Source organism: Natrix helvetica (genome assembly GCF_964273705.1).
Source record: "Natrix helvetica genome assembly, chromosome: 3".
Taxonomy (NCBI): domain Eukaryota; kingdom Metazoa; phylum Chordata; class Lepidosauria; order Squamata; family Natricidae; genus Natrix; species Natrix helvetica.
The window spans coordinates 82,899,129-82,918,199 of NC_138549.1; the positions used below are offsets into that span (position 1 = coordinate 82,899,129).

Genomic DNA, 19,071 nt, shown 5'->3' on the forward strand with positions numbered 1-19,071 from the left:
CTAGTTGAACTCCAGCCTTCATAAGGTTAGCCATCAAGACTGTGATCACTGTAATCACAGTAATCGAGTATTTGGCATTGTACAGGTTTCACATCTTTGCTGAAGTCAATCAAAGTTGTCTAAACTGGTGACCGATTCTTAAAATTAAATATAGGCCTAATCAAATCAGAACACAGAACTTTACTTTTAAAATGATAAAATAGAACATAGGCAGGTAGTCCTCAACTTATGATCACAATTTGATCCAGATTTTCTGTTGCTTAGCAAGTTGTTTGTTGAATGAGTCATGCCCGATTATACAATCTTTTTTTGACACGGTTAAGTGAATTTCTACAGTTATTTAGTGAATCATACAGTTGTTATGTGAATCCACTTTCCCCCACTAACTTTGTTTGTTGGAAGCCGGTTGGAAAAAGCCAATCACAAGTACTCGGGATACTACAACTGTTATAAATACATGCCAACTGCCAAGTACCTGAATTTTGATCACATGACTGGGAATATTGGGGTTGTCGTAAATACGAGAACCAGTCATAAATCACTTTTTTAGTACTGTAGTAATTTCAGTCACTAAACAAATGGTTCAAAATCAAGGACTGTCTGTACTCACATCCATGCTTACTACAACCCACAATTGTACTACAGAGTTGATCAGTTCTATATACTTTGTTCAAATTTGGCATTAAAGTATCAAGTTTCTCACAATAGTTTTGATTAGAATTAATCTTCCTGGAACATTGGTTTAAACATGTTTATTGAAAATAAAGTGGACTGCAATTGGGTGATAGTAATTTATGGTTCGAAATTCATTTGGTTAACTCCATGCAAAAAAAAGAGTAGATAGATCAAAATATTAATCAGACATTAATATTATTAATTACATTAATTTTCATTTCCACACAGTTCCAAACTCCAAATTGTCTCTAACACAGCCAAAACCAACAGGGCTCCAGCTGAGTTACGTTTAGCAATGACTTTTTAAAATTCAGTTCTAGTTAGGTTCAAGAGTAACTTACAACTTCCTGAAAAGTCTATTAGTGAGAGTTTGGAAATGGGAACACTCGATACAGTAGCCTAATAATTTGTTAATAAGATAAGATAGGTTTGTGCAAAAAGTACTTCAGTTGCATTAGCTCTGAATGCATTAAGTAAATAGGAGAGACAAGCTTGGGAGAATCCAGAAGTCATCGTGTTCTCAGCCACTTTATTCTGTAACCACTCCATGGGTTATCCCTTCCATAATGGATAGGTTAGATAGACCAACTTTCTGTTGACATTCATGGAGTCAAGCAATTCCATATCTTCTTTTGCAAGCCTAAAATCAAAGACCTGGAAATCAATAATGAAAGAATAATTTCAATATATTATTATATTATTATTTTTACAATCAATCCACTGCAGCATCAATTTTTGTTCTGCATATAAACTACTATTGCTTGTATTGGAGAAATAGGATAGGTGTTTTTCCTTCAAGCTTGGATATAGAAGTCTGTGCAGAAAATTGCTGTTGTTCCTGATGAGTAGATCTTTGATACTTTCATCTCCAGCAAATAGATTCCCTCCTCCCACCCCTACCCCAAGCTTCAAAAATCCTCAAAATGAATTTGATCAAAGGCCAGAGTAAGATTAAAGAACTGTCCATTTCTGGGGAAGCAAAACTTTACACAGGTTTTCAAGTATCTTAAAAGGCTGTCATGTCCAAAATTCAGTGGTCAGGAACCCTGACTGCCCATTAGAAGAAACACTCAAACCTACTCAAAAGACACTCAGTTTAAAAGCTATTTCATTTTTCTTTAGGCATTATGAGAGCTTAAATAATATTTCAAGTTATCAGGTATCATTGAATCCCCATTGATATACTTACCTTTTTCGTATTGTTGCTATTATGGTATTTTTATATTTGAATTATAAAGGTATCAAGTATGTAAAATAAAATAAATTTATTTGTTACAGAAGACATGTTTTCTAAATATACTGCTGTTATATTAATTGGATCTGAAAGTTATTTATAAAAGAAAAGAAACAGAAATTCTTAGAAGGAAAAATCATGCGAGAAAATGTCTTGTCCTAATTAATCTCTCCTGTAAGAGCTGGCTGTTAAAGAGATTTCTCTCTGGTCCATAAACAGTAGTTTATCAAATGGGAAACAGAGCCTTAAAAATAAGATAAGACATCTAAAAACTAAATGTCCATCAATCTTTCAAATACAATTGAAGATAAATGACTATTTTAAAAAAAGGTTCCAAAAATGTTCCATTAAAAAAGGATGCGTGATAAAGAATGAAATGACAAGTTGCGCTAGCTGAATGCAACTTTTACCACCTGAAATCTTCCATGATATTATGATTCAGATGCAAGCAATGTTATGATTTTTTGTTAATATTGTAAAGCTGGCATCTAGCCAGCTGATACTTCCAACTTCTCCGTTCAACTCAAATCGCATCATCTGAATATTGTTTTTTTAATTAGCTTATTAGGGATTGACATTTAATTATCTGCCTTCTTAAATAACCTCAGCCTACAATCCAAATGAAGCAGTAGGAAAATGAAATTAAAGCAAGGCATCTTCAAAACTAAAAGGCTGTTATTTGCTTTTCAAATGACAAAAACAAATGAAGCCTCTGGTATGGAAGATTATTTCAATATACTGTATGTTTATGGCAGCAAGATTACTATATGCACCAAGAGGGAATAATTCAACACTACCCAACAGGGAGGAATAGTTGGTGAAATTAGCCATCTCTTTCTGAGAAGGATAAACTAACTTCTTTGATTAGAAAAAAGGCACTATTTACTTTACTGAAACTTACACTTACATTTATGTACTAGAAACTTTTTAGGGAATTTTGCATTAAAATGAAAAAAAAATGAACTTGTGATTTATGGTTTTGATTATTAGACGTGATAGATTATAGAAAGAAGGGTATTATAATGTAACTTTAGAAAGAGAGGTTAAAATATAATTGTACTTTTAACTGCTGTAAAAATATTGGAAGCCGCTGCTTTGTATCTTTTCGCTTTCCTATTTTTCCTTAACTTTTCTCTCTCTTTTTTTGCACTTTTTGGTTTCTCTTTTTTTCTTTTTCTCTTTTCTTTCTTATTTGTATTATAATGTGTATCTCACTGAAAAGTTTTAATACAATTTTACGCAGACACACATATGAACAAATGAAGCCCCCATACTAATGATACATGAAAATAAAGTGTTAAAAATCTAATCACTGATTCTAATGTGTCTGTTTTGATTGAGCTCTCGAAAATTAGTGATACTAGTACAACAGCTATCCTTCTAAATCCAGCTCCATTCAGACCTAGAGCCTTTTGAGAGGACTTTTGATGAATGCCAGATACCTGTTTTAATTCCCCAAATGAGATATCAAAAGAGAAAATAGTGGAAAGATAAAGGAAGGTTTCCTCAGATATTTCACACAACTCTATGGGAATAAATTCAATTTTTCTCTCAGAAGTACTGAATTTTCCAGAAGCCTGAGAAGCATATTCAAGAACCTGATTTTCCCAAAGCAGCTGCCTTCATTGGAGCCTTCCAGAGTAAAGCAGGAGTCATCTGAAAATAAAACAGGCTCATTTTTGGCAGATAGTACAAAACGTTTTGACCACGGGCAGGCTTTGTTTATACATCCACAAAACAATTTTCATCTAGGAACAGAGCTTTCGAAAGAGAGTTGTCACTAGCTTTCCTGTCAACATAACATCATTGTACCACTTTAAAAGGAAACAGACTGATATTTACCAGAGCATATCAGACCAGTAACACATATATTTTGACTCTGAGGGCTTCTGAACTTATAATTACTGCAGCCTGTTTACTGACTATGTAGCAGTGACATAATTATCTTCTAGCCTCAGTTGTGGGCAAGGAAAGGGACCGGAGCATCTTCAACTCTCTGCAATCATATGTGAGCTTGGTTAGAAATCCCTTACGTGTGCATTTTAAAGCCACCATTGGTGTTTTTTTTTTGTTTGGTTTTTTTTTTTTTGTTCAACCAAGGGTCTGAGCTACATTTCATCAAGATGTGGGTGGAGGAGGGGGGGAGATGCAGCAAAGATGGAGGTGAAAAGAACAGGCCACATAAAAATAAGGAGGAGAAATTTAAGATCCAAATGGGAACAGAAAACTCTGGGTGGACAGCCTCAGAAAAGAGCCACATTCTTCCCATTCACTTTTAAAAACTGATTTTGCTCTTTTCTTCTTTCAAAATCATTGCCATTACCGTGATATTTGTGAAAATTTGTGATATTTTCACTTCAGTATTCGAAGAAGGCAGCCTTGCCATCAGATTTCAGGGCTCTGCATAATTGTGATTTCTGTTCCAAGTATCATGATTAAGATGTAATGAATCTTCTAGTTTCCCTATGTGCAAAACCAAAGAAGAGCCCTATGTGTGCATCAATTACACTCAGCTGATTTATTTAATTTTGCTACCTCAGTTTCGTTTAGATGGAAACAAACAAGTAAAAAATAGAGTTAAACCAAGGAATTGAAAGAAAAACTCCCGGAAAAACTTCTGGTTCAAAATTTTGGGCATCCCAAAACTCTTCTCCTGGAACTCGAAACACCGCAATCCAAACTTTACTACTTTTGTATGTATATCAGTGTTACATCCACAACAAAGAAGAGTGCTGCTCCACCCACTATTTTGTCTGCTTTGACCCCTCTGTGGATGTCACTGAATTGGAATTTGACTCGGGAAAAAAATATTATTCCGAAATTCATAGGAACTAGGTCTGATGGAATCACTTCTTTTTCCCTTCCCTTGAAAAATTCTGTTAATCCTGCTGCCATAGATGGTTAAAAAAACAGGCTTTGGTCAAAAGATTGTTACTATTTCTTGTATTTTCATATGCTCTGAAATGAAATGATATCAGACATTCCAGAGGGAAAAAACCATATTAATCCAACACCTGAGTTTTTATATTGAGTTTTTTTAAAAAAAAAAGGGGGGGGGGGAGAAGCTGCTGTGCTACAACTGGAAAGACCAGGCCACCCAAACCCTTTCAAATAATTCCCTTTGCAATTGCCAGGATACACCCTCAAATACCCTGCCTTTGAAAAGGATGATAAATATGGGATGTTCTCATCCAACCCGAGAGAGAAATGTGCCATTTACCACTGATTATTGTAATTATCACTCGGAAGATAGGCTCTTAGAAAATTTATCCCATACAAAAGACTGAAGGATTGACAGATCTAATGTTAAGTTGGCTGTGGGAAGGGGGTGTAATTTGAATCAGAATGTAGTTATTGGTACTAAAGCATCAATATTATAAAAATACTCACCATTCACTCATAATTTGACTTTTCCATCCTCAGAAAACATCAAAGTCCCTTCATATTGTAATAAAAAAACTGGTTTGTCTTATAATCATAAGCTGCAAAACTACTATAGAAATAAAGGATGGGCATCGGGCAATAGAGATTAAGTCTGGCTCCACACTTAATAGTACCATCAGAACAAACTAAACAGCCTGCAATCTGAGAAATGTGAAAAAGAAGATACTCTAACTGTTGTTCATGGTAGATCAATTCACCAATTGAAAAATGCCATTTTTAGAGGCCAAGTCATGGTGGAAGCCAGCAGTATGAATGGAAGTCTGTACCAAGTCAACACAAAATATTTTGTAATAGTCCTGTAGAATTTTCTGCCACAAATGTATTATGATAGTCAGTTCACTAATATAAAACAGTATGTCCATAAATGGAATAACACAAGCCAACCTCCACATTTTGGAATTAAGAAGCAAAGCTTCATATTTGGAAGATCTAAATTCAAAAATTTAGATTCAAAGAAAAGAGCATCCAAAGATCTGAAGTACATACATGAATGAATGGTTCAACTAGCTCCTATGAGATACTGAATAATCGCTTTCGTACTCTGTCTGTCTCTCAGGAATATTAAAGGGGCCCCTGAGAAGGTATTTTCTTCTAAACAGGAATGAGTATCCCAAATTATTTTTTGTGGCACCCCTATCTTTGGGATTTTACCATGGAGTTTTTCAGAAAAATGTGACTTCACTTATTTCTTATGACCCATTCCTGGGAGTCCCTGAATCTCTTTGCCAAATTGTAGAACAATGAAATAAAAGAAAGGGGCTTCAGGTCTTCAAAAAGTTGTGCAAAATGAAACCCCTCTTCAATGCTAAGCAAGCATGCATCAGGAAATATGAGATGAACACATTAAAAATATTAATGCTTTTAATTTAGATCGTGGTTGTCCAACCTTTTGGCTTCATTGAGTGAAGACGAATTGTCTTGAGTTGCGTACAAAATATACAATATAGTTAATGATATAAATACAAACTTCCTTTAAAAAGAATATTTTTATTATCTTGTGGGGTGGCATTACTAGGTGTCTAGGAACGAATGTGGTCTGCGGGTTGGACACGCCTGATTTAGATGGCATGGAATATTTCAGTGTTGTTAATTGCTCTGAAGAAAATAGATTCACCAAATGTAAACATGCCTGCCTTTGAAAGTTTACTCAGATGCGTGCCATTTGTTTTATTTATATCAACATTTGAAGGCTATAAACAGATATACATAAAATTACAGCTTATGTAGGTAGCCTCAGGATAAATATCAACCCACATTTGAAATATGTATGGCTAGAATGAAGCTGAAATTGATTTTATATGGGAATAATATTTGTATGTCATATGTAATAAAATAATCTTCATCACTGAATGATAGGTGCTCTGTTAACAGAAAACATGGTGGAGGTTGTTTTTTAATCTGCATATTTAGAATTGTCTTAATCTGCATATTTAGAATTGTCTTTTAAAACATCTGGCTCCCTTGGCAGTGTATTTTTGCTTCTAACACAATTGGGATTTCATACTGCTCGTGCGTATCTTGAAAAGCAGCACTATATGAAACTTTTAATAGAGGTGGGGAACTCTGTTCTTCCTCTTTTATTTGTTTAACACTCTCTTTCAGATTACTTAGAATAGTGATTAGCAACTATGGCATTCTCCAGATGTTTTGAATTACCAAACCTATGGTCCCCAACCACTGGTCATGCTAGGTTGTTCTTGTGAGAATGGTAATTTAAAAATGGTGGGCATCAGGTTTTCCAATGAACACATCAATAGATATATTCAAGTGAAGGTTAAGATAGCCATCTGTCTGGGATAGCAATAGCAGCAACAGTACTTAGACTTATATACCACTTCACAATGCTTTACAGCTCTGTCTAAGCAGTTTACAGAGTCAACATATTTTTCCCAACAATTTGGGTCCTCATTTTACCAACCTGAGAAGGACGGAAGGCTGAGTCAACCTTGAAATGGTCAGAATCGAACTCCTGGCAGGAAATAGTGAGATTGCCTGAAATACTGCATTCTAACCACTACGCCACCATGGTTAACGCGCCACCACAGGATGCTTGAAAATTGGAGTTTAAATTCAAAATTTGTATGTATATGTTTAGCTATATATGTGTACATTAATCAGAGTTCCTGCATTGAAGATTAACATCCTCAATTTAGATGATCTAAATAGCAACTGGCAACTTCATACAGATAAGACTACAATTGAGCCTGGGATGTTATGTGTAAGTCTACATTTGTAAATCAACTGACTATATAAATGCCCTTGATTTTACAATTGTTTTTACAATGGTTGTTAAGCAAATCACTGCAGTCATTAAGCAAATCATGTGGCTGTAAATCTGAAATCAGCTTATCCAATTGGCATTTTTGCTGCAAAATAGCAAAAGAAGTTACAAAATGCAATCACATGACTGCAGACAATTGCAACCGATCCTAAATGTGAGCCAATTGCCAAGCAGCTAAAATGTGATCACATGACCACAAGGTTGGTTGTAACTTCAAGACCAGGTTTAAGTACTTTTTTCCAGGTTCGTCGTAATTATGAACAATTTAAAGAAACTGGTCATATATTAAGAACTATCTGTAATTCAATAGCTTACAGTAATTTAAAAATGTAATCAAATTCAAAGGAAATAATGACAAGTTCAATGAATCTAATATTCTGTTCCTTCATTCAGATTAAAAGTTAGGATCAGGTTGCATGTTTGAGTAGGTGTTGGGAAGTTTTATCAGGGGTAGGGGGAAGGGTGTGTGTAACTTGGGGGTTCTGAGTTGGGCATCTTTGCTCTATGGCAAAGGTGGGGAACTATGCCCCCTTATGATTTGTGGACTTCAATTCCTGAGCTAGCCATGCTGGCTCAAGAATTCTGGGAGTTGAAGTCCAAAGGTCATAAAAGGGGCATGGTTCCCCCACCCCTGCTCTATGGGGTAGGCCAAACAGCTTCTCAGATAAACTTTCCAAATGAGTAGACTGTAACATTTCAACTTTCTAATACCCACTCCACAGCATCATGTTCTATAGAGTTATTTCATTTTGTGCCCTTAAGCCCTCTCACCCACTTCTGAAAGAGATCAATTGTGCTACAAAAGGACTTGTTTCATAGGGGAGGTCTGTATGTGTATGCCTTAAATGGTTTTACTCACAATAAATATATGGAGGCAGCATTTGTGCCGAGAACAAAATGGAACCTAGGAAGAAGAAATCGTTAAGCACAACTGTTACTTTCAGTAATTGAAGGGAAGTGTACTAGCAAAGGAGCCTCTCACATAATTTCCTTGCTGAATTAGCACGTATAGGTACACAAATATGCCACATTTATATCCCTCTTTAAAATATACTTAATACTGGCCTGAAACATAAAAGCAACAGTGGAGTAGCCACATCACCTCTTACGTTGCAAGAATAGAGATGGGATCTTTAACTGAGTAAATACCTAAACCTGAAGAATATGCTCATGTTCTAAATCCATCAATGAATATATTCTGAGACAATAAGGCCAGAGTTCCACAGGTCATGCATGCATTTAGAAATCTGAATTAATATGTACTGCAGTTTGTTGTGCAAAGTTTCAATGCTACTACAAATGGTGGTTTATGGTGGCTACATAAACAGTGTCTTCTTAGTCACTCTCCAAAGAAAATCAATCAATCACTCTCCATGTTGCATGTTTCTTGGTTCATTTAATTTTTATATTGTTACAATTAAAAGACACTTGGCAGTCCACAATATAGTTCACAAGTTATCTAAGGCTCAAAACAGTGGGGTAATATGTTCCTTGACCCAATAAACAAACTTCTGGGTTATGCGTCAACTGTAGGTTACAAGTCCATATAAACAGCACATAGTAATCCATTTGGGTAACAATGAGCCTGTGAGTTTTGGTTGGGAGCTTCTCTTACCACTCCAGGTAGGCAGCAATAGGTGCACCAACTGGAATGGGGCAAAGCCTCCATTTAATCATCTAGCAATAGTTTTGAGACAAGAATACTCATATCCAAGGATTGGTTTCTTGGGGCAGTACTATCCCTTTCACTATCAAAATAGTTGACAGTAAATCCAGTTGCTGAAACCTGACTGAAAAGAATCCAATAATCTATTTCTTCTAGAACATTCAATTGGAGAAGGCTAGAGACCTTGACCATAGTTATCAATTATGGCTAGACCCAAGCAGAAAAAGCTTTTAAGGACATGCCATAACCCCTTTCAAGGTAAATATCTTTCTATATCTCGAAACTCAAAATGTAAATACAGTACATGAACACATGTTGTTAAGTAATTTTATTTGTCAACAGCTAATTGCTATGTAGATCATTCTTGAGTGTATAATCCTCACTATCTTAGCCAGTGCCCCAGCCTCCTTTGTAAAAGCTGACCAGCTGCCTATTTTTTTTTTAAATTCTCTATTTATTAGCGATGGAATCCCCAGAAAAGCCACATTCTACAGAGTTACTATATTAACTATAATCTTTGTTCATACAGTGAAAAGTAACCTCCTTTTCTGGCTGACTGGTATAAGGTAAGTAATCCAAGAAGGTTGGGTTTCTTGGGGGCCAATCCTGACCATAAATTACCACATTTCTTGGTCTGTTTTGCACACTGCTGTATTTAAATGAATGATTTAAGTGAGTCCAAGCTAAGCCTGCAATCACATAATGGTTCCGTTTGGCATAGAATAATGAGGGAAATTGGCAACTATGGTTTATTGGTTAAAACAGCATGGTTAAACATCCTAGCTCAATATTATGCATAAATATAATATGAAGATTAGTTTAAGATACACTGAAAGAGAAAGAAGAGGGAGGAGAAATGAATTTAATCATAAAGTTCTCTCTTAAAACATGAATACATATATATGTCAAGAGACAATCTTGAACTTTGTTTGAAATGCTGACAGAATCTTCTGGAAAGTGTAATCAAGGGGGGGGAAGTCTCTGAAGTCTGTGGTAAAAAGCTTCAGCGACAAACAATACCAACCCACTGCAAGCTGGGTGTTGATAAAAAGCAAGGAATATGTTTTTTTGTGATACGACTAAAACAGCACAGCAGTGGGAAAACTGCTCCAGGAAGTCCTAAAACAATATAAATCACAGTCAGACTTTCCATATTCTTCTGGACACAGGAACTCCTAAAATATCAGGCCAATGTGACTACTTACCAAATACCAAGTTGATAATCGAATAGAGCTTTCTAAAAATCAATTGTATTATAAACCACTATTAATATATGCTTTTAAATAAGGTTCCAAGAGCACTACTATATTTGATCCTACATTCACACTGAGTAAAAAAAAGCTAAACTAGCTTTTAGTGAAACTTGAAATATAACACATCGTGATGTTGATAACGTTTTCTCTCAAGATGCCCCCAACTATGTATGTATGTTGAGAAGTTTTATGACAGAATAAATAAATGTAAATTTATCTGAAACTATATCTAACGACAGTCTATATATTCAGGTGAAATAGCTGTAGCCAATTAGGAAAAAGGCCTGCTAAGATAGATATGATACTATTAGCAAGTTCTCTGGCGTCTCTAATATTTTCCTGCCTGTTTCAACCCCTCCTTCCTCCTGTTGCACTTTTTCATTCTTCCTGAATACTATAAACCTGCATGTAGGTGTTTCACATCGTATATTGGTGTGTATCCCTTTTTTAAAAACTCTAAATTCTGGAATTGCAAAAATCACAAGAACTGGAGATAGATAAATGGAGTTTTTTGAAAAACCACATTTGTGAGGCACCTGCAGAGACTTTACGAAATCTAAAATGTAAAAAAATATTGGAGCAATTCCCCATGTTCTCTGCATATTATAGAACTAAGTAAAGTTCTACATTTAGACAAGAAAAACAAAATGCACAGGTACAGTATATGTGGTACCTTGTTCAATAGTAGTAACTATGAGAGGGATCTTGGAATCCTAGTGGACAACCATTTAAATGTGAGCCAGCAGTGTGCAGCAGCTGCCAAAAAAGCCAACCCAGTTCTAGGCTGCATAAACAGAGGGATAAAATCAAGATCACGTGAAGTGTTAATACCACTTCATAATGCTTTGGTAAGTCCACACTTGGAATACTGCATTTAGTTTTGGTCGTCACGATGTAAAAAAGTTGTGGAGATTCTAGAAAGAGTGCAGAGAAGAGCAACAAAGATGATAATAATAATAATAATAATAATAATAATAATAATAATAATAATAATAATAATAATAATAATATTTATTTCTTAGCCGCACCCTCTCCCGAAGGACTCGGGGCGGCGTACAATAAAAGACACATAAAATACAATATGGACAATACACACACAAAATAAACGAATACGTGTACATGGAGGAGGTAGGCAGATGAATAAAGACAATTAAAAACACAATTTAAAATCCCCTAATAAAATTCCAAAAACCACAAAATTAAAAAACCCGTCAGGAGCAGTGTGAACGAACTATGGTTGAGCCAGGCCGGCTACTTGGAATAGGTGGATCTTGAGCTTTATCCGGAAGGCGCAGAGGTCAGAGGTGGTCCTAATATCCGGGGGAAGGTCATTCCACAGGGCTGGGCCCGCAACAGAGAAGGCTCTGCTCCTAGACGCCGCCCCCCGACATTGTCTGGTGGACGGCACCTGGAGGAGTCCCTCTCTGTGCGAGCGAATTGGTCGCAGGGATGTATGGGGCATGATACGATCCCGTAAGTAGCTAGGTCCTGAGCCATGGAGCGCTTTAAAGATCGTTATCAAGACCTTGAAACGCACCCGGTAGACCACAGGGAGCCAGTGCAGCTCGCGCAGGAAAGGTGTCACATGGGAGTACCTTGTACTCCCCATAATTACCCGCGCGGCCACGTTCTGGACCAACTGTAGTCTCCGAGTGCATTTCAAGGGAAGCCCCATGTAGAGAGCGTTACAGTAGTCCAGGCGATACGTCACCAGCGCATGAGTGACTGTGCGCAAGGCATCCCGGTCCAATAGGGGGCGCAATTGGCGCACCAGGCGAACCTGGTGGAACGCCCCCCTTGCCACGGCCGTCACATGGTCATCCATGGACAGCCGAGCATCCAGGAGGACGCCCAAATTTCGCGCCCGCTCCACCGGGGCAAGTTGTACGCCCCCGATGGCCAGAGATGGAATTAACTGGTTGAACCGGGGGGCCGGAACCCACAGCCACTCCGTCTTGGAGGGGTTGAGCTTGAGTCGGTTGTCATCCATCCAGACCCGTACGGCTTCCACACACCGGGACATCACTTCGACGGCCTCGTTGGGGTGGTTCGGGGTGGAGATGTACAGCTGAGTATCATCAGCGTACAGATGGTATCCCACCCCGAAACCACGGATGATCTCACCCAGCGGCTTCATATATGTGTTGAACAGGAGCGGCGAGAGGACCGACCCCTGTGGCACCCCACAGGTAAGGGGGCTTAGAGTCGACCTCTGCTCCCCTGTCAACACACGTTGCGTCCGGCCGGAAAGGTAGGAGCCGAACCACCGTAAAACGGTGCCCCCGACCCCCAACCCCTCCAGTCGGTGCAACAAGATACCATGGTCGATGGTATCAAAAGCCGCCGAGAGGTCTAATAGGACCAGGATAGAGGAACAACCCCTATCTCTGGCCCTCCAGAGATCATCCACCAACGCGACCAAGGCCGTCTCCGTGCTGTGCCCAGGGCGAAAGCCGGACTGGCGCGGGTCTAGATAATCATTAGGGGACTGGAGGCTAAAACATATGAAGAATGGTTGCAGGCACTGGGTATGTCTAGTTTAATGAAAAGAAGGACTAGGGGAGACATGATAGCAGTGTTCCAATATATCAGGAGCTGCCACAAAGAAGAGGGAGTCAAGCTATTCTCGAAAGCACCTGAGGGTAGGACAAGAAGCAATGGGTGGAAACTAATCAAGGAGAGAAACAACTTAGAACTGAGGAGGAATTTCTTGACAGTTAGAACAATTAATCAGTAGAACAACTTGCCTCCAGACACCCATTATTGCTGAGGTATTGCGAAAAAAGTAAAGCAATAAAATGATCTGGCTCAAATGAAATGCAAAGTGATAGCCATGGACTCACAGTTTAGAGACACTAGCAGATTCCAGACCAAAAGTCTTCAAGAAGTAATTTAGATTATGAATATTCAGTATAAATCTAAGACTGCTATCTTTCTTGGGATTGGTAAAATATCTTGCAATTTCTAGACAATATTTTCAATTGTCACTTTTTGTAGAGAAGAGAGGGAGCGGGAGAGAGACCTGCTGGCATAATTCTTAAAAGTTATAGATGCCCATATACCTTGAATGCAGCTTGGTCAGATTTATATACTGCTTCATAGTGCTTTACAGCCCTCTCTAAGTGGTTTGCAGAGTCAACCACTTGCAGCAGGGGTGTCAAACTAGCGGTCCACAGGCCAGATGCGTCACCTGCAGGCATTCCTACCCCGGCTCCGCAAAGGCAAAAAACGTCGTGATATGTCGCAATACATCATGTGACACAATCGAGTTTGACACCTGTGTCTTAGAGTACATATGATAGAAAACTTAGTTGCCAATGAGCAAGGAAAAAGTGGGATCAATATTAGTTGAGAGAAGGGACAAAGTAGGGTTTGCTATTATGTATAACTTTGAACCATGTTCAGGGAGTCATCAATTTTAATAGTAAATAAGCTACTTTCCCAAATAAAAATCCTACATTCTAGTCTTCATTTCTGGTGTCAATCAGGAGTGAAGCCAAGATGAGACAAAGAGCAGTGGAGAACATTATTATCCTGGCTACTGAATCAGTATCATGACAAACTGCTCTTGCTTATCTTTTATCTAGAAAAAAAATTAATTATCTTCTGCTTGTTGTCTGGCAAGTGAGATATGAAACCGAAACAAATTAAAAAGGACATATTTCATTAAACATCTCTTATGTTGGGCTATGTAGGGAAAATAATCCAAGAGTACAGCTTGATAGTTCAACTTTCTGCTTATTCATGGCCACAGAACGTTGTTGGCCACATGAACCTGTCAGAGATGCCTTCACTCTGACAGAATTAGCAGATAGACACACACACATATATACATATACATACATATACATACATACATACATACACATACATACATACATACATATATATATATGCAAAATCCTAGTTCAGTGATGGTGAACCTTTTCGGCACTAAGTGCCAAAAAGGGATATGCATGCTTGTCTGGGCAGTAAACAGGAAGAGGAGCTGCCTAGGGGACTTGCGTGCAGCGGAAAAAGAACTTCTGGTTACTGGCGTGCATGCGCATGTGCCGATCAGCTCTCTCACGCCGGAAAATGGAAGATCAGCTCTTCCGGCTTCTGGCACTGCTGCACGCACAAAGGCCAGCTGATTGTTGTGTGTGCATGCACGCCAGAAACCCAGAAGAGTTTCTGGCACCCTGCGTGCCAGGCGACATGGATCCGCGTGCCACTTCGGGCACGGGTGCCATAGGTTCGCCATCACAGTCCTAGTTAGATGGAGGTAAAAAATGCTGGTCAAAGGAGAAAGGACCGTGGGGAATTCACCAGTCGCTACACTGAAAACACCCCATATTAAACTGGAAGAACTGCAAAACTGCATAACTGGAGGCTCATAACACAAAAATGTCATGCAGAAAGAGAATTGTTTGTTTGTTTTGTTTGTTTTATTGGATTTATATGCCGCCCTTCTCCCAACGGACTCAGGGCGGCCTACAGCATTAAAAAACACATATTACAAAAGTTAAGAGGAAATTAGAAACAATCCAAAAAACAAACCCAATTAATATAACACTAACATTTTAAAAATTAGATTAAAATTAAGAATGCTTGTAGGAAAAGAAGAATTTAAAGCTAAAAGAAAATGACAGAGAAAAATGTTTTTAAAAGTAATTAATGCAGGATCCAATCCAGGTTAGTCACGGGGATAAGAGGTTTAGTCTGATTAGCTTTCTGACTCGTGCAGGAGCCCACATTCAGGGAACTTCTCTCTCACCAAAGATATTAATCATTAGTATAGATGAAACAATTACTAATAATAATTAATTAGTAAGGAGAAAGCAACAGAAAGAAAATAGTATACCAAGAAGGAAGAGTAATGGAAGAAATGAGATAAGGAGAAGATGAATCAAATATTTAAAATAGTAAAAGTCTGCATAAAAGTGGACTAACCCTATGGACAAAAAAACAGAAAGGAAAGTTACTGCCATTTAAGATGGTTTCCATTTAATGTAGGCACTACTAGGCAAGATGTAGTTGATTTTACTATATATTAAACTGGTCCAAGTAAAGAAACACGAGGAAGTGCAATTTAAAGTGTTGGAGACACAACAGTAGACCTCCCTTGGCCATTCTTACTCCAACCTACCTCACAGGGCTGTTTGTTTGTTTTTTTTGTTTTCAAAAACTAAGAAGGGGCATTGTTATCCCAATATAACCAAATTTATATTTAACTATTTATTTTAAATGTTTTGGATGTAAACCAAAGAAATAAATCAAAACACAGCATGAAAAAAGAAAATCAGGGAACCTAAGAATTCAGTCGCTATAAAGCACTTATAAACATGTACCGTATGCTCCCTATGAAATTTAGAGCACAATTGTAGATGAAATTGAAAAAAATTATGCTTCTCTAGCAGGGACATGCCTCAAACCTCCCCCTCCCCGTCCCCGATATGTATAAGCTTGTAGGCAAAGGTAGTATGGATGAAACAGAAGATATGGGCTGATCACAGAAGTTCTATGTTCTCTGTAATTTGGCAAGAATTGCAAAGGGTGAAAAGGCCTAATAAATAATTTGCCCAGTACTTGCAATAAGAAATCAGACAAACCTTGCACTTAAACAACTGAGGTTGGATCCCAGGAAACATGTCTCCCATCATGCATTCCATTTAGTAGTGCAACATCATCAAAGTCTAGTGAAAAATCAAAGACCTAAGGAGAATGCATAGAGATTAATGGAGTGTATACATAGGCAACACTAAGCATATCTGCTACTTAAAGATAACCAGCATGCCTAATTGTTGTTTTGATGCAAGGCTTTCTCTCTGAAGCCAAAGCAGCCAATGAGTTAGAAAAGCATTCCTCCATTTGTTCAATCAATCCCTTTAAAATGTGACTATAACTACATTCAAACCTAGATAGCAGCATTGCTAAGTTTGCCGGCAATACTACTCCAACACAAATACAAGAAACCAAGGCCGGTTTAAAGTGACCAGTCTTTATTTAATTGGGAAAAATTGACTTTAATTATATAATAATTATATATAATTATATAATGTGACAGGTTTGTTTCCTTGATTACTAAACTGATTTGTTTATAGTGGCACAGGAGAATATGTTTGCTACATCTTTCTTTAAATACACTAACTGATTGTGGCTTAGTTTGTGAGGAAGAAGACTAATGTCCTTACGCTTTTCCACAAGTACATATAATTTCTTAAGTTCAAAACCCTAACTTCATGATCTATGTTGCTGGATATCCTCTGCCCTCCTGTATTGCAGTTTTCTGAAAATCTTCAATAATCATGTCAAAAGAATGTGGACAAGAACAAAGAATGAAGTTGAGAACAAAAGAAAAATGAAATGTAACTCTTCCTTTGAGGCCTCTTTCCTAAGAAAATTGGTGAGTTAACTGAGAGAGATTGCTGATAATGACTAGAGATTCTGGGCCAGAGGGGTTTCCCTGGCTGGGAATTTTTGTTTTGCTTTGTTTTAAAGAAAACTGTCTCTTTTCTCTTGGCCAGGCCAAATAGTTATCTCTTCTCGTAACACAGAAACTGAGCAGTGGTGGGTTTCAAATTTTTTAGAACCTCTTCTGTAGGCCTGGCCTGCTTTATGCGAGTGGCTTGCCGCCATGTGCCCGGGTGGGAGTGGCTTGCCAGCCATGTGACTGTGTGGGAGTGGCTTGGCAGTTATGTGACTGGGTGAGTTTAGTAGATTGGTCGAAGGAATGAGGCGAGGCACTTCTGAGGGAACGCAAACGGTTTATTGGCAACAAACAGCAATCAGAACTATGTACAGCAACTTCAGCACCCTCCCTGCTTGACAGCTATTTATACGGAACTGTCAAGCAGGGCAGCCAATGAGAACGGCCCAAACAGCCCGCGCTCAGCTAAGCCGCTTCTTAGCCAATCAGGCGCGGCTTGGCTGTTGCCGGTTGTCAGGTTGTGGATGTCCGGCAACCCGTGTGTGGCAAAGAGGCGTCGCAACGCCCTGATGGTACTCTCTGCTGTGGTGGACGCCATGAGAACGACCTCCACCCAGCGCAAATACGCATCCACGGCCACCAAGAACAACTGGCCATGGAAGAGGGTATAACAGTGGGCATGGCCAACTTGTAAAATGTGGTAAATCTCACTTAACAATGCTCTTGCTGAGCAACCAAAATGTTGGCTCAGAAACTCGGGCATTTGAAGCACGCAAGTCTTAAAGCTGTCAAGTTACAAGGCCCTTGTACCCCTAACCCTTTAGAAAAAAAAACCCAGGGGTGTTCAAACTTGACAGCTTTAAGACTTGTGGACTTCAACTCCCAGAATTCCTCCTCCAGTCATTTTGGCTCAGGAACTCGGGCATTGAAGCATGCAAGTCTTAAAGCTGTCAAGTTACAAGACCCTTGCACCCCTAACCCTTTAGAAAAAAAACCCCAGGCGTGTTCAAACTTGACAGCTTTAAGGCTTGTGGACATCAACTCCCAGAATTCCTCCTCTCGCTCTTCATCTTGATGATGTGCAGACGGGCAGGGGGAGGGAGCTGGAACTGGTTCTAAATGGCACTGTAGATTTGTGGAACCTCTTCTATAAAAGAGGTTAGAACTGGCAGGAACCCACCCCTGAGTCTGAGCTATGTATGCTTAGCTCCTGGAACACAGCAGTTGGCACGTAGCTCTGCTAATTCTTTTTTCCTGGGAGGATAGACCAAGATCTCTTCCCTAGAGTTTATCAAATGTAAGGACAGGCATGGAAGAGGGAACTGTAGAAAATGAGTAGATGTCACAGAATCAAAGGCCATTTCCTCGTCTGCCTCCCCCTCTTTCCTTGCCTGCTCCCTAAGGAGCTAGGGAGTTCCTGTAAGTTGTAGGCATAGATGAAGGCCGAGCCAGCAACGTCAGATACAGTTTCTGCATTACACATATATACATTCTTGAAAAGTCCCTCTAAGCCTTTTATGGTGTTAGCAACAATGCATCATTCTCATTCATCCCACTCACTCTGGGTCAATTTAGCATAATTCAACAATACAAGGACCCTGAGCCTAAGATGTTTCGGTTGGAAAATAATCAACTAGAGTGGTTTTCATTTTTAACTGGCAAGAGGCGGTTTTAACAAAAGATTGGCTTTTCCACTTCTTTGTGCCAGAGCTGATTTGGGAGCTTACTGAAGGGTATGGTGATCACCGTATCTTCGAGCAATGAATTTCAGAAGTAATTGATAACCAGAGGAGATTAGAAGATATGGAAAGAAGCTACAGTTTTATTAGCTAGGTTTGGTGGCTGAAATGGAGTTCTTGAAGTAAGTAGGAGGTGTAGGGATGCTATTTGGGATGCAGTGTGAAGCTGGGAGTTGTGTGCTATAAGAAACTGCAGCAATGCTGGGCTGAGAATGAAGTTGAAAACGGAGGATTTCTATCTGCCTTCTCTTGGTGAGGGACCTAAAGCAATTCAGAAGTACATGGCTGTCATGGCAACCAAGGACCTGTCCTCATATTCCTCATGACTCCTTTCATCACTTAGCAGGGCAACTCTTCAATATAATATCAT

The 19,071-nt window shown here is 38.7% G+C and overlaps 1 protein-coding gene across 2 annotated transcripts in view; it reads right to left on the reverse strand.

Annotated features, from left to right (window-relative positions):
* Positions 1-737: 737 nt before the first annotated feature.
* LOC309389255 (putative oxidoreductase ZK1290.5) overlaps positions 738-19,071 on the reverse strand; it is an 84,567-nt gene continuing 66,233 nt past the window's right edge. Inside the window, exons 7-8 of one of the 2 annotated variants that reach the window (XM_081947398.1) lie at positions 16,145-16,247; positions 738-1,329 (exon numbers count right to left, since the gene is read on the reverse strand). In XM_081947398.1, the coding sequence (XP_081803524.1) occupies positions 16,152-16,247 (96 nt within the window). In that variant the 3' untranslated portion in view covers positions 738-1,329; positions 16,145-16,151. The remainder of the gene's footprint in view (positions 1,330-16,144; positions 16,248-19,071) is intronic. The other variant, XM_081947397.1, reaches the window with a different exon arrangement.